This window comes from Trachypithecus francoisi, unplaced genomic scaffold, assembly GCF_009764315.1.
Source record: "Trachypithecus francoisi isolate TF-2019V2 unplaced genomic scaffold, Tfra_2.0 Lachesis_group17, whole genome shotgun sequence".
Classification (NCBI taxonomy): Eukaryota; Metazoa; Chordata; class Mammalia; order Primates; family Cercopithecidae; genus Trachypithecus; species Trachypithecus francoisi.
The window spans coordinates 25,113,609-25,129,176 of record NW_022681462.1 but is presented as its reverse complement, the minus strand read 5'-3'; the positions used below and the strand labels follow the sequence as shown (position 1 = coordinate 25,129,176).

At 54.6% G+C, this 15,568-nt stretch overlaps 2 protein-coding genes across 2 annotated transcripts; both read left to right on the top strand.

Annotated features, from left to right (window-relative positions):
- The first annotated feature begins 5,209 nt into the window (after nucleotides 1-5,209).
- Nucleotides 5,210-7,584, top strand: PCGF1 (polycomb group ring finger 1). Its single transcript, XM_033175210.1, has 9 exons — nucleotides 5,210-5,361; nucleotides 5,790-5,895; nucleotides 6,053-6,205; nucleotides 6,376-6,447; nucleotides 6,571-6,676; nucleotides 6,857-6,890; nucleotides 6,989-7,075; nucleotides 7,208-7,288; nucleotides 7,437-7,584. Exons 1-9 carry the CDS (start codon nucleotides 5,269-5,271, stop codon nucleotides 7,482-7,484), a joined length of 780 nt encoding a protein of 259 aa, XP_033031101.1. The 5' UTR covers nucleotides 5,210-5,268; the 3' UTR covers nucleotides 7,485-7,584.
- Nucleotides 7,585-12,934: 5,350 nt separating this feature from the next.
- On the top strand, nucleotides 12,935-15,141 carry LBX2 (ladybird homeobox 2). Its single transcript, XM_033175213.1, has 2 exons — nucleotides 12,935-13,309; nucleotides 14,339-15,141. The coding sequence occupies exons 1-2, from the start codon at nucleotides 13,105-13,107 to the stop codon at nucleotides 14,728-14,730; spliced, it is 597 nt and encodes a 198-aa protein (XP_033031104.1). The 5' UTR covers nucleotides 12,935-13,104; the 3' UTR covers nucleotides 14,731-15,141.
- Nucleotides 15,142-15,568: the final 427 nt, after the last annotated feature.

Genomic DNA, 15,568 nt, shown 5'->3' with positions numbered 1-15,568 from the left:
TTCAGCTCCATCCTGCTGGTTTCCCGTGTGAACCGAAATGCCTTGTAAGTCTAGTAGCTGGATCTCCCTGGGAGCACTGATCTTCAAACTGATTCTTCAGGATCCCCTGGGAAAGACTCTGCCCCCTCCTTTCTCCCCAGCAGATGGGCTGGCAGCCTGGTGCCTGGGGCAGGGTGAGGGGGTCTCTTCTCCCCTGGGAACCAGGAATGATATTTGGGCATCTGGGCAGGAAGATGAAGAGAAAGAAGAGTGAGCTCTGTCCACCAGCCCTACCAGCCCTCCAGTGTTCTCCAAAGCCTTATGTCTAGAAGAGGTGAACCATAAATGGGACAGAGGGCAGTAGGGGGAACAGTGTCAACTTGGCGGGTGCAGTGGCTCACGCCTGTAACCCCAGCACTTTGGGGGGCTGAGGTGGGGGGGGTGGATCACGAGGTCAGGAGATTGAGACCATCCTGGTTAACACGGTGAAACCCCGTCTCTACTAAAAATACAAAAATTAGCCGGGCCTGGTGGTGGGTGCCTATAGTCCCAGCTACTTGGGAGGCTGAGGCAGGAGAATGGCATGAACCCAGGAGGTGGAGCTTGCAGTGAGGCGAGATCGTGCCACTGCACTCCAGCCTGGGCGACAGAGCAAGACTCTGTCTCAAAAAAAAAAAAGTGTTGGCCGGGCGCGGTGGCTCAAGCCTGTAATCCCAGCACTCTGGGAGGCCGAGACAGGTGGATCACAAGGTCAGGAGTTTGAGACCATCCTGGGTAACACAGTGAAACCCCGTCTCTACTGAAAAATACAAAACACTAGCCGGGCGAGGTGGTGGGCGCCTGTAGTCCCAGCTACTCGGGAGGCTGAGGCAGGAGAATGGCATGAACCGGGGAGGCAGAGCTTGCAGTGAGCTGAGATCCGGCCACTGCACTCCAGCCTGGGCGACAGAGCGAGACTCCGTCTCAAAAAAAAAAAAAAAAAAAAAGTGTCGACCTCCCCCATCTTGACCACCTCTACTATCCAATTTGTTCAGCCCTGCTCACAGCCTGTTCTGAAAGAGGGTGGGGGCTCCTACCAATTTAGCAGATGTATTTTCATCTTAATGAAGAAGACAAACAACATTATCACCTCCCATCCCTTTACAGAAACCCATGCACTTTTCTCAGCAGTAGAGAGGGCTACAAGGAAGCATGAACCTGTTTAGTCCAAATCTTCAGGCCAGGAGCGGTGACTCATGCCTGTAATCCCAGCACTTTGGATGGCCAAGAGGGGCGGGATCACCTGATGTCAGGAGTTCAAGACAGACCAGCCTGGCCAACATGGTGAAACGCTGTCTCTACTAAAAATACAAAAAAATTAGCTGGGCATGGTAGCAGGCATCTGTAATCCCACCTACTGGGGAGGCTGAGGCAGGCGAATCACTTGAACCCGGGAGGCAGAGGTTTCAGTGAGCCGAGATCACTACTGCATTGCAGTCTGGGGTGACAGAGCAAGACTCCATCTCAAAAAAAAAATCTTCCTTGATAGCAAGGGCTGGATTCCCCCAGATGGGAACAGGGAACCTAGGGAGACAGCAAAGAAATATAATCTCTGAATGGGGGGGCTGTGTGCAGGTTAGGAGTTTGCTAGTCCCTTTTTCTGCTCTGAAGGGTGAGTCTGGGGCCAGGGGGGCAGGGTAACCAGTGTGTCTCCAGCCAACCTAAATAAATCCTTGAATGAGTCAGTGAGTGAATCAACAAATGAAAAAAAAGGCAACATCATGCAGACCTGTACACCCCTGCCTTTTGAGTTCAGCACAGATGGTACTGCCACCCAGAGACTGTCCGACTAATCGTTTAAGAATGGTCACAAACTTAGTAGTTCATACAAGTCTTCTGGGGAGTTTTAAAAATATTTTAGTGCCCCACTTCAAGAACAGATGGCATCCAGTTATGTCACTCAGACCACAGTCCTAGGACTTTCTCTTTTTTTAAGAGACAGAGTCTCACTATGATGCCCAGGCTGGCTGACTGGCCTCAAACTCCTGGGCTCAAACAATCCTCCCACCTTGACCTCCTGAGTATCTAGAGTTACAGGTGTGCGCCACCACCCCAACCTGGCTTGAAATGTCCTTTCTTGCCTCCTTGAATCTGATTCACAGGGAAAGGGTTGTTCCTGCTGGTTTATGTTGAAGATAGAGGTGCTGGAATGAGTGCCCCCTCATACACACTGCTTTGGATCTATCTCACCATGTCCTGTGTGTCCGTGGCTCTCATCAACTTAGTCTTTCCCATGCCTCAACTGTCTCAGATCTTTATTATCTGGACGGAATCTTGGCCTGAGTCTTCAAAAGAGATCATGCTTTTCCTTTCCTTTTTACTTCATGCGTACTGCCTCCATTTCATCATGATTTATTCTTAACTCAGTGCAAGCTGCCTTCATTATAGTAACCCTTTCTCAGAGAGCTCCAGTGTTCAGTATCCCTCCTCCAGGACTTCCCTGACATGTTTTACTTTGTTGATCATCAATTATTTTTTGAAGTGTCCCTTCTTTTTGTTTCTGTAATATCTTATTCCACATCTTTGGACTTTCGTAGTCACTGCTTACGTTTTTCTTCCACTGATTTGGCTTCTTCCCCTGAAGACTGTGAGTATTCTTCAGAGCTCAGACTTAAGCTTTTTTTTTTTCTTTTTTTTTAAGACACGGGATCTCACTCTGTCGCTCAGGCTGGAGTGCAGTAGCACGATCATGATTCACTGCTGCCTCAACCTCCCAGGCTCGAGCAATCTTCCCACCTCAGCCTCCCAAGTAGCTGGGACTACAGGTATGCGCCACCATGCCAGGCTAATTTTTGTACTTTTTGTAGAGACGGAGTCCCACCATGTTGCCCACACTGGTTTCCAACTCCTGGGCTCAAGTATCCATCCACCTCAGCCTCCCAAAGTGCTGGAATTACAGGCGTGAGCCACTGTGCCAGGCCTTAAGCTTTCTTTATCTCTACATCTGCTCAAGTTTCACCCATTCCAAAAGTCCCAACTCTCATATCCAGCCAGATAACTCTGAGACCTCCATCCCTAGTTCGTTCTGACACTTCAGCCCCACCACTCACTCTTCTAGCCTTCTAACAAGCTCCCCCTGCTTCCCTAGAGCCACCTAAGTCCAGCAGGCTGGAGGACATGCTTCCCTCCAAAGCTCTTCATTCACCCTCTTACCCAGGCCTACCAAGCCAGGTTCCTGGCTACTTCCTCCTATTATACTTTCCTTTGAAATGTTTCAGATACAGCCCTTCCTTTCCATTGCCATTGCTAAAACCCTAATCGAGGCTGTCATCACCACCACTTGGATTCATTCATGTATTCATCCAGAAAATTTTTATTGAACACCAACTATGCAGCTGGCACTGGAGCTGTATCTGTGAACACAACAGAGGAAAAAAATCCCTGCCACTGAGAAGCTTATAGTCTAGTGGAAAAGGCAGATGAAAAACTAGGAAATATGTTTTCTAGAAAATATTTTCTGAAAATAACTAGAAAATATTTATAATATATATTAGAAATGTATATTAAATAATAATAAATGCTAAGAATGCTAATAAATGCTAACAACAACAACAACAACAAAAAAGCAAGTGAAAGGGTGGGTGAGTTGTTATTCATCTAGAGTGATTACAGAAGCCTCATGAGTAAAGACCTGAAAGAAGGAGGGAGCCATTTTGGATAGCTAAGCATTTCAAGTTGGGGACACAGTGGAAGGATATCCTGGTGTATCTGAAGAGAATATGCAGGCCCTTGCACACCACTGTAAGACTTTGACTTTTATTCTGATTGAAAAGGGAAGCTCTCAACAGGTTTTAAACAGTAAAAAAGAAACAACCTAATTTTTCAACTTTATTTTTAATAGCTTTCTTGAGGTATAATGGACATATAAACTGCAGATATTTGAAGTGTACAGTTTGATAAGTTTTGACATATGTATATACCCATGAAACCAACATCACCATAAAAATAATTAACACATCCACATCTCAAAAATTGTCCTTTGTGTTTCATGTTTTATCAGAATCACTAGCTCTGAGCAACATAGCACTGAGCTGTTATGTTGAGAACACGCAAAGGGGGACTCAAGGAAAACAGTCAAGAAGCCACTACAGAGGATAGTGACTTGGACCAGGGAAGTAGGTAAACCTCCTCCCTTCAAAAAAGTCCGCTAGCTCCCAATTGCCCTCAGGCTAAAAATCGCAACTCTTTACGGCCCTGCTTTTTCTATTACCACTCTCAAATCTACATCTTGACCTTCCTGTCCTCTGGTCATTCCCCTCCACGTCCTTTCTATTTCAGCACACTTCCACCCCCTCCCCCAAGTCTAAATTGTGCCCAAAGTCCCGCTTTCTCCAGAAAGCCTTTTTGAGGTCTCCATTGGAATCTCTCCCTTCTCGAATCTCCAGTTACATTTGATGTTAATACCTCCAAGGAAATTTATCCTTTTTTAAGTACCCAGGGCCGGCGGTGTAGAGCTCTCGAGCATCCCGCGTAATCCCCAAGTGCGGGGCTGGGCCTATGCTACTACAGGCGCTGGCTGCCTAAGCCTGTCTGTGTGTGGCAGTGTCCTAGTCGTCCTCCCCTCCTCCTTCGGCATCTGCTCTGCATTAGTCTGTCCCAGGCCTCCGCAGGCGCCGATGATTAAATCATCGTCATTAACCAGGGCCTGCCCCCCCATCCCCGGCAGCAGGGGGAGAATGGGGGGATAAGATCACTACCAAGTCCCTGGGGGTCTCTCCCTCCCCATCCCCCGGCACCCTCTCCGAGACTCTGCAAAGCCCGAGAAACTCCCTCCGTGGAGCGGGGAGAAGGCCCGCCATCTGGATGAAGCTCCACTCCGCGGACGCCGACAGGGCGGCATTACGAGGAGAGGACCCAGGAGGGTCTTCTTCAGCAGGGTAATCGTCACAGAACACCGACGACCCTGAGCGGGTAGCAGGCACAAGACTGCCGGGCCTTTGCGGGTATGAGGGGGCAGTCTTTCGCAGGCTCCAAAAGTTAGTCTTGAGGTCGCTTAGGGTCTATTATGATGAGTTCTACAGGAGGCTGAAGAGATAGGACCCTTCCCTATGCCCCCCCCACCACTCCTTAATTACGGATTGAGGAGGGGAGGGGCCGGTGGGGCTCAGGTGAGCACACGGGGAGAAAGGAACGTGGGCGGGGCCTTACAGAGGGTGAGCGAATCCGAAAAGACCTAGAACCTCGTTGCTGGGAGACAAGTCCCGCCCTGCAGGCGGCACCGGAAGTGGCCGGCTGGGATCAGCCTTTAAGATGGCGTCTCCTCAGGGGGGCCAGATTGCGATCGCGATGAGGCTTCGGAACCAGCTCCAGTCAGTGTACAAGATGGACCCGCTACGGAACGAGGTGCAAGGGCGGCAGGGTTACTGCTGTGGTCGGCCAGCGGTGCGAACTGGGGCGGGCTAAAGGACGGGCGGTGGCTGGCCGGGCGCCCAGTGCGCCTGCGCAGAGACAGAGTACCCAGTGCGCCTGCGTGATTGCGATCGGGTTGCCAAACTCCTCTTAGGACGCCTGCGCATTGTGTCGCCGACGTTGTGTAGTCTCCCCTGGGAAAGGAGGGTCAGGCGAGTCCACGTGAGGGAAGCCCCCGCTGTGCGCGGAGCCCTCTGCTGGGCGGAGGGGGAGTGCCAGCCCCCTGGAGCTCATCCCCGGCTGATGGCGCAGGACGCGGGGCTTGGCCGTGGAGTGTGATGAAGGAGGCGACCCCCAGAGTGGGAAGGCGCACGAGTTGGGGGCTGAGGGTGGATGGTTGGTGACGGAGGGTGTATCTTCAGGAGGAAGTTCGAGTGAAGATCAAAGACTTGAATGAACACATTGTTTGCTGCCTATGCGCCGGCTACTTCGTGGATGCCACCACCATCACAGAGTGTCTTCATACTTGTGAGTGCCTTGGAGACTGCCTAGTTCTTCCAGTCCCTAGTCTTCACCAAGCCGACTGCCAGCTTCTGTGCGGCCTGCCCCACGAATCCAGGCACCCCACCCAGCCCATGAATCCAGTTTCCAGAGGGCCTGAGAATCTGCTTTTCTTTTCCTGCAGTCTGCAAGAGTTGTATTGTGAAGTACCTCCAAACTAGCAAGTACTGCCCCATGTGCAACATTAAGATCCACGAGACACAGCCACTGCTCAACCTCAAACTGGACCGGGTCATGCAGGACATCGTGTACAAGCTGGTGCCTGGCTTGCAAGACAGTGAGTGACCAACCTGACTTTGAGGGGCTTCTTGAGGACTAATTGCTGAGTGGCAGCTTGAGGTGACAGGGGCTTTGGTAGGAATCATGTAGGCAGAAGGCCAAAGATGAGGGAAGGACAAAGAGTGAGGAAGGGCTAATACTTTATTCTCATATTTCACCTTCTTCTAGGTGAAGAGAAACGGATTCGGGAATTCTACCAGTCCCGAGGTTTGGACCGGGTCACCCAGCCCAGTGGGGAAGGTATGTCCTTGGCCGTGGGAGAGTAAAGCCCCCAGAGCATTCTTCTTGCTCAGTTTTGCTCTCTGGGGAAAGAGGAGTATGGAATGTGTGCCACCAGCCACCTCACTACCCTATCTTTCTCAGAGCCAGCACTGAGCAACCTTGGCCTCCCCTTCAGCAGCTTTGACCACTCTAAAGCCCACTACTATCGCTATGATGAGCAGCTGAACCTATGCCTGGAGCGGCTGAGGTAGGAGAAGGTCAGAGGTTGCAGAAGGTGACAGTGCCAATGACCCAGAGCCAGGGAGGGTCTGGGGGAGAGGCCAAGCAGTGAGTCAGTGCCTATCCCCTTGAAGAGAGTATATCATGGCTCTGGGTAGGGGAGAGGAGGAAAGATAGGGTTCCCTAACCTGTGTCTATTTCCCCCCAGTTCTGGCAAAGACAAGAATAAAAGCATCCTGCAGGTGAGAAGGGCTGAGGGGAGGGCCTCTCTAAGGAGACTCACCTCCCATGGCCCTTCCCTCACACACCTTGCCCTCTTCCCTCCCCTCCCTGCTCCCAGAACAAGTATGTCCGATGTTCTGTTAGAGCTGAGGTACGCCATCTCCGGAGGGTCCTGTGTCACCGCTTGATGCTAAACCCTCAGCATGTGAGTAGTCTCACAGTTGGTTTCTTGGAGGGGAGAAGGGGCTAAAAAAGGAGGGCCAGAGTCTAGGGTGGACCAGGGTAGTTTTTGACCTGCCAGAAAGTTCCTAAAATTATACCCCCATCTCCCTCCTAGGTGCAGCTCCTTTTTGACAATGAAGTTCTCCCTGATCACATGACAATGAAGCAGATATGGCTCTCCCGCTGGTTCGGCAAGGTAAGCCAGGCCACCCTCCCTGGCTTCACCCCCCTTCAGACTCCCCCCAACCAACCCACAGTCCCCAGGGGAAGGGTAGGCTGAGGGGGCCCTTTGGATAATATAATAATACTCCCCACTGACTACTACTTCCTCATTCTCTCCTTAGCCATCCCCTTTGCTTTTACAATACAGTGTGAAAGAGAAGAGGAGGTAGGGGCCAAGCCTCCACCCCATCCCACTCCCCTTCCCTCCCCAGATATTTATGTGAAATGAACTGCAGCTTTATTTTTTGAAATAAAAACTTTTAAAAAGCACCTCTCTTCCTTATTCTTCCTGCCTCACACTCATGCTGTGTCCTGCCTTCTTCAAAAATCCTCTGAGTTTCATTGTGAAGAAGGACCTGTGCTCTATGGCCATGGGCCCTCAATGTCTTGCCAAAGGAGAAGGGTAGAGGATCCCTATATGTGTGAAACCAGGCCTCCCACACCACTTTTTTTGGTGATGGGAAGCCTTCCTGGAGGGAAGCTCTCAGCTGTCCTTGTATGCTGCAGCATACAGTGCGGGTGCGGGCCTCTTAGGAGATGTCCTAATTCAGCGGTGGTGAGAAGGCTGGAGTTGGACAGTGGCTGCTGCAGGATTGAACAAGTGAGATATTTTAATGAAAAATCCAAAGAATTGTGTTATAGTTTTATAACTTGGGGGATGGGGACAAAAAGGAGGGAGAAGTCTAAAAAACAAATGGGGTGGGGCCACAGGGATTGTCAGAAGTGGATGCTTGGCTGTCCATACAGAATTCAACAAGTACTTGGGGACCGAGACTAGAAGTCAGGATGGGGAATAAGTAGCTGAGGAGGAGAGGGAGCTGATGTGGAGGACAGCAAGGGCAACTTCAAGGAACAAGAGGGAAGCTGCAAGGCACCAGCTCCATTAATTGAGCAAACATTCCTTGTCTGTATGCCATGCCAGGGTCCTTGTTCTATGGTCCTCTCAGTGGGGTAGCTAGAAACTTGCCCAACTGCGACAGGAACAGAGGCCAAAGCAAAGAGTTTCTGCCTGCTGCCAAATCTGGGACAAACTGTATGGAGGCGCAGCATGGGTAGCCAGAACCCGAGTTAAAACCTAGGTCCCACCCTGGCTGGTCTGACTTCACGGCTTCTAGGGGGTTGGTTGTGCGAAGCTGTTGAGGGCTGAAGGCGCTAACCATCAAAGATGGAGGTAGGGTGGCAGAGGATGGGGCGGGAGGGTAGGGAGTGAGTACAGCAAAGGCGGCCTCAAACTGGGTAAGAAAACTCCAGACTTGTGGGAAAGGCCTGAGCTCGCATTGGACGCTCTGGGGTGCCACAGTCGGACTGGGTATCCGGGAGACCTCCGCCTCTCCGCGCGGATGAAGAGGCTGCAGACGCCGAGGAAGAGCTCGAGTGCATGGGGCACTGATGGGGACCCGGGTGGGCACACCGCGGACGGCATGGGTACGCTTCTTTCCTGACATGGTCTCCAAGATTACCAAAGCTTCCAAACGTTTCCAGGGAATGCCTCTCCCCCACTAGCCCCCTCCTCGACCTCCTCCAGGAACACCCCAGCTCAGGGCTCCCCACTCCTCTTCCTCCGAATTGAAGCTCTGTGGGGTTTGCAGTCCGGGCGAGTACGTGGCGGCCAGGGCTGTTCTCCAGGAGTTTCTGCGCAAAAAGGAGTTTCCTAGGAGTGACAGGGGAGTGGCATGGGCTCAAGGGAGAGTAGAAACGCTCCCGGGGGCTTTGCAGGGGCCGAGCAGCTGCGGGAGCTGGGGAGCAGTCCGACTTGGTCTCCCTGGAAGGCCCTGCCGTTGGGGCTGGGCAGCAGCTCGGCCTCGAAAAAGCCGGGTTTGAAGATTAATGGGCCCGAGGCCGGAGATTCTGAGAACCAAGTCACGGGACTTGAGGCCCTTGGTGACTCACGGCTTGAGGCCAAGCAGCGCGGAAGGCGCTCTGGCCGGATCTGGGGTGGGGCCCCGCCGAGCCTTGGTCTAGTCTGTCAGCAGCGGCAGCTGCACTGCGTCTCCCAAGGTAGCTGAAGCTGGCCAGCTGCAGGCTCCGCGCCGCTCGTCCCCGGCCTATGGGTCCATTCCCCACTCCCACCCGGACCCCGGGGTCACTCGGGTCTCCGTCTGTGCTAGGGAGGGAGAATCACGCCCAGGGTCCTCTCTGGCTTCGAGCGACTGAGAACGTGCCCGGACGCGGCGCGGCGCTCGGGAGTCAAAGGAGAGGCGGCGGCAGGACCACCCCAGGGCGCTGCACCCCCGGACGCTCTCGGCCGTGCTGCGCTTCCGGGACAAGGCGTCTGTTCTCCCCTGGGGGCCAAACCTTGCCTCTGCCCACCTTCCTCAACCCCGCCATTTCCAAGACTCACACGCAGAGGCGACAGCACCAGGATTTGCTCCAGCCTTTGGCACAGAGGAGCACGGGTCCCTCTGTCAGCCTGGCCAATCGTTCCCAAGGCTTGATGGGAAAAAGGACTTCCCTAGAAGTGATTATTGCGGAGTTGGGTGGAGAAAAGTGTCGGGGAGGGCGTCGGAGTTTCCCACCGCTGGCTGCTTCCCCACCCGCACACCGGGGAGGGTGGCGGTGGGCGCGCAGAGATCTTTGCAAAACAACGTCCAGGGCGCAAAACAACGTCCAGGGCGCAAAACAACTCACAGGCCTGCCGCGCCCCAAGTCATAAAACTAAAATATAAGGATCGGTTCACTCCGCAGTAGCTCTTTTTGAAAGAGAAAACAATCCCAGAAGTGCGCTGGACGGACGGACGCCCCTTCTCACGCTCCTCCGCCTGGACTTTTCTCCCTGAACTCCCACTTCCCTCTCACTCCGGTTCACGGACGTTTTCTAAGCATGGGGAGGAAGGGGGCAAGCTCTTCTCTGAGATTGTCCTTGTCCACCTCCCCAGGGGGTTATTCTGAGGGTCCTCCAACCCTCCTACACATTCACAGAATTCAGTGGAATGTCCGGGCCAGGCAATCTGAGACTAAAGGTCGTTTATTAAGCAGGCCTCCGTGCCACCAGTGGGGAACTGGGTTGAGCAGGGGCAGCCCCGGGTGGAGGAACCCGCCGATGGGGTATGGTGGATGCAAGATAAGGTGGGGGTAGGGCAGGGGGGATGAGAATGGGAAAACTGAAAGGGGAGGTGTGAGGAAGCATCCTTAAGTGGGAATGGGGTGCCTTCCCAAGAGAGCGAATTTGGAATGTGGGGATCTCTACAAGGGGAGGGAGTGCAGGGCCCTGAAATGTCTGAAGGGACAATAAAAGGAATCTGAGAAGGTGGGAAACACAAAAGATTGCCTGAGGATGACGGGGAAGGAAAACCATCCGCCCCGTGGGGCCAGTGGTGAAGGCTGGCCTCCGTGCATCTCTTGAGAAGGATCGTGAACAGGGAGGGTCCCACCCGCGGGCGGGAAGAGGCGAGCACCCGGGAGTTTCTGCGCTTCTAAGCTGGGGTTGGGGGTAGTCTATAAGACAGCCGAGTGAGTGTCCCCTCCCCAACCTAGAACAAGGTTTAATCTTTTAATCTTCCTCATTAATCACTCACCCTCCTCCTACCCCTCTCTCTGGATCCGGTTTCGCCCCAGCTCGAGTTCCAGTACTGGGAAAAGTCCCCTTCTGTGGCCCCACGATCCCCTGGACTAGTCCCTGGCCGCTATGACGACCTTAGAGGGGCCTCTGCTGTCCTGGGCCTCCTCCCTTTGCTAGTCTCCACTTCCATCTCCTCCCCCAAACTCATGTTTGGGAGCTGTCCAATCCCAGTACCTGAGCCCAGCTGCAGAGGGGAGAACAAGGCGGGAGAGATGGAAGGGGCTGCAAGGCACAGGCCCATAAGGAGAGCTCCACACTCCTCACAGGCACACGCAAGTAATTGAGAGCAGAGGTAGAGACAGACACAAAAGCCACATAGAGGATGCATGCGTGAAGGTTGCAGCGTCTGCTTGGTGGCATGCCTGGGATGCAGTGGGGCAGTTTCTGCTGCCTCCAGAGAGCTGCTTTATTGCACATTAAGTGAAACCACTGGGATGGTTTCCAGAGCTGAGGCCTGTAGCCCGAAGATCTCTCCAGGCCCTCCCCTGCCCCTCACCATTAATAACCATTTAACAAGGTCCTGAGGCAGCTCAGCTTTCCACCATGGCCTGGCTCTGCTCTTTGATCCAGCAGTGGCCCATCAGGCTTTAAGTGTGTTGCTCAGCTTTCCAGGAGGGCATTGTGTGAATGTTGCGGGTGGGGGAGGGGGGTTGTTGGAGTGAGCCCTTTACCAAGAAGACCCTATGAAGGTGCCTTCCCATCTCTGTCAAAGAGTCTTTGGCCCAGGTGCCTTGGATCTCCTAAGCCCTGTTCAGGGAACCCCAATTACATGCTGCAGTTGCCTCAGGGAATAGACAGGTGAACACTGTACAGATGGTGGGAGATGCAGCAGTCTACAAGGAAAGTGACATAATGGACAGTCCAGGAGGGACTGGCCTGGTTCTTCGTGGCACTGTTTTAAAAAGCTAGAAGCACATCAGTTTCTAACTTCCCTGGGCAGCAAAGCTGCAAGCTCCTCAGGAGTGGCAGGGCTTCCCTGCCTCTGGGCTGTGAATCCTCCAACTGTTTGGGGTGGAATGTGGGAACAAAACCCATACCTTGCTGGGTCTCCACTGCTGAGGCACCGCTGTCTCTGAGCTGCCTTCTTCCTACAAAGGAGGGCTGCAGGTGCTTACTCAGATATGAGCCCAGAACCAGTATAAGTGTGGCAGATAAAACCCAGATTAAATAGGAATGAATACACCAGGCCTCACAGTTAGCACCTGCGTTGTCAGGATGCCTGTCCCAAGATCCAGTTGGGTCCGCAAAGTCTGCCCTTCAAGTCTCTCTTCTATGGGGAGTGACCCCTCTCTGGCCAGGGCACCTTGCTCCCGTTGGCAGTTTCTGAGCCTCCGCAGGCTGGGGAAACCATACATACCTGAACTATGGGAGCTTAAGAAGAAGAAGACAAAGACAGACAAAATCGACTGATTTTGCCAGTCCTCACTGACAAAGACCCCTCCTGGGCAGTTGCACCAGTTTGGAGTTCCCTGGGTCTTCTCTCCTGCGGCCGGGTCTCCTGGCAGCTTCTCTGGGTGTTCTGACTTCGTCAGGTGGGGCAGCCTCGAATCCATTCACCTGTGCTTGCTTCTTCGTGGCATCCCCACTCTTCCCAGTTGCAGTCGCTCTGCCAGGCCAGGTCCTCCCAAGTGTTGCGCCCCCGACCCACGCAGCACTAATCACTTCCAGCCGCCAGGACCTTTTAAACAACGTTTCTCAGGGGTGGGGTGGGGAAGAGGGAGCCAGGTTAGGAGACTGAGGTCCTAGCTGGGATCAGATATCCCAGCACAGTCAGTCCTGATAGCCTTCCTCAGAACTTTGCAAATCCCAGCCGCTGGGGCCAGAGAAGGCAATTTTATCGTCTACGAGTTTATGAGCCAGAGCGGCTGCTAGGCGGGGAGTCGGCGGCATACAGCGTCTGGAGGTATGGCCCGGCCTCACTGTGCACGGTGCAGCACCCCGCAGCGCGGAGCAGCCCCGCGGCCCTGCTCTGAAGGGTAGTTTGGTCGGCTTCTGCTCTCCGCGCCTGCCCCAGCCTGTAGAATTACCCTCCCCGGACATCTAGGAGCTCCAAACCCACCAGGGCCCAGGGTGGAGAGGTGGGGACGCAGGAGGAGGGGCACACGGGACTCGGGCCCAGAGCCGGGGGCGGGTCCGAGGCTAGGGGCCCGGATCGGGAGCCAAGCGCTGGGGTCCAGGCGGCTGCGGAGCCGAGCGCAGCGGGCAGCGGGACCGCCCCAGCCCGGCCGACTATGAACTCGGGACGCGAGCCCCGAACACCCCGGACACTCTTAAGCATCGCAGACATCCTAGCCCCGGGCATGGTCCCCCGAGCACCCTCTGCGCCGCAGCTTCCAGAGTCGGGTCCGGGTCCAACGTCGCCGCTGTGCGCGCTGGAGGAGCTGACTAGTAAAACTTTCCGCGGACTTGACGCGCGCGCTCCGCTGCCCTCTGAAGGTATAGAGCCGGCAAGGTCGCGGACTCTGACTTGGCCTTTTCCCCACCTCTCTCCTCCTGGTTCCCGGTCTCAAACCTTTGTCCCACCCCAGGCCACCCACCCTAATCCGTCCCCTGTCCTCAGCCCACATGCCAGGACTCGCACCTGCGACTTCTCACCTCTCTTCCGTTAGTCCCTAGTTTCCGCGGCGGCTCCGGAAGGCCGCCAGTACCGCAGGGAAAGGGCAGACTGTCGCCAACTGAGCTACCAGTTGCTCTGTTCCCTGTAGGCGGGGCAGTCGCGATAGAGAAAGGCAGGAGAGAAAGAGACAAAAGGCTTGAGCCGCAGGCGGTAAACGACTGAGACTGCAAGGGAGGCACAGAAAGCGCTGGAAAGAGGGTCGAGTCTCTCCGGGTGACCAAGCTCCGCTTCAAGGCACTCTCTTCTCGAGGGGAATCAAGGACCAGAAAGTCCTTGGCGCAGCATTGGGCGCGGGACTCCGCACTCTGCCTTTCCTCGCTCTCTGTACCTCATTATCTTCTCTTTTGGGCTCGAGGAGCGGGCTCTGGTGTCACTAAGGAACTGTAAGCCGAATGCCCGACCCGATCCATGGAAGGGCATGATCTAAGTCCTGTTAACACCGCCACGCTGGGTCGGCTGCCCTGACTCTTACTCGCCTCTGGTGTCACCCTCAACCTATAGCCTGCTCAGCCTGAGGCTCCTAAAAGCCTCAAAGGCTCCACCCCAGAAGGTTTGACTCTGCACCCGGTCCCCTCTGAATCATCCCTCCCTTCCTTCACTTCCTTGCCCCTACAATACGCCCTCAGCCTGCTGCCTTTCGTACCCTTGTGGCCAGCCCGCTTTGCGCCCCCTATACCCACCTGGGCCTGACTCCCGCTAAGGGATCACAGTTCTGGTCCCCATCCGCCTTCCTGGCTCTCCCTCTACTTTCCCCACCGCCACCGGCACAACGCCACCCCCAATTTTTCTTTCCAGGCCACAGCCTGATTCCCGGTGGCTGGAAACTGACCCCCTCCCTATCCCTGCAGGGCGGGCAGCCGCGGATGCGCTGGGACCTGGCCCTGCCGGCCGCAAACGGCGCAAGTCACGCACGGCGTTCACCGCGCAACAGGTGCTGGAGCTGGAGCGGCGCTTCGTCTTCCAGAAGTACCTGGCTCCGTCCGAGCGAGACGGGCTAGCTACACGACTAGGCCTGGCCAACGCGCAAGTGGTCACTTGGTTCCAGAACCGACGAGCCAAGCTCAAGCGCGACGTGGAGGAGATGCGCGCCGACGTCGCCTCGCTACGCGCGCTGTCCCCCGAGGTCCTGTGCAGCTTAGCACTGCCCGACGGCGCTCCAGATCCCAGCCTCTGCCTCGGAGCCGCCGGCCCTGACTCCCGGCCCCAACTGTCAGACGAAGAGATACAGGTGGACGATTGAAGACAAAGCTGCGGCCAACCCTGGGCTCTGGGGTCCGGGACTCCTCACCTCGTGCTCTGCCTCCTGCCCGAGTTCCAGGGTGGAGGAAGAAGGTCCACTTGGGCCTCTTCCGGCCCACAGTCCAGACGCTCACCTTTTCCCGGGTTTTTTTGTAAGTTTGTTTTGTTGTTTGAGACAGGGCCTCGCTCTGTTGCCCAGGCTGGAGTGCCGTGGAGCAATCACCACTCACTGCAGCCTCGACCTCCTTGGCTCAAGCGATCCTCCTGCTTCAACCTCCTGACTAGCTGGGATTACAGGCGTGCAGCCCCACCTCAGGCTAATTTTCAAAACTTTTTTTTAGAGAGGAGGTCCCGCTATGTTGTCCAGGCTACCTTTCCCAATATTTTAGAATAAAGTCGAGACTCTGCCGCACCATGCCTCTATTCAGATGCCCGTCATGAGCAAAGAACAGTAAAATCTGTAAAGTGCTATGGAGAGTCTGCACTTGGCACTGTGCCAGGGCTTTCAGTGCAATGTTTCCTTTAGCCCTTATAGCAACCCTTAAGGTAGGTAATAATTACACCATTTTTACAAAGTAAGAACCCTAAGGTCAGGTTTTGGACCCAGCATCCAGCCAGCCTTCAGAGATGATGCTTACCAGTCTACCAAGGGGAAGTCACCGGGCCTAAGTGAAAGACAGTGGGGTCTTGGCCCACCTACTCTGTGCCTGGGAGACCTTGATTCAAATCCCTAGGTTGGCCCCAGAGTGATGACACTGCTTCCCTACCCATAGGTCATTTGTTAACAGGTGCCTGACCCTTTCCCCATCCTGCCAAAAGAACCCTCCGCTGGGACACAG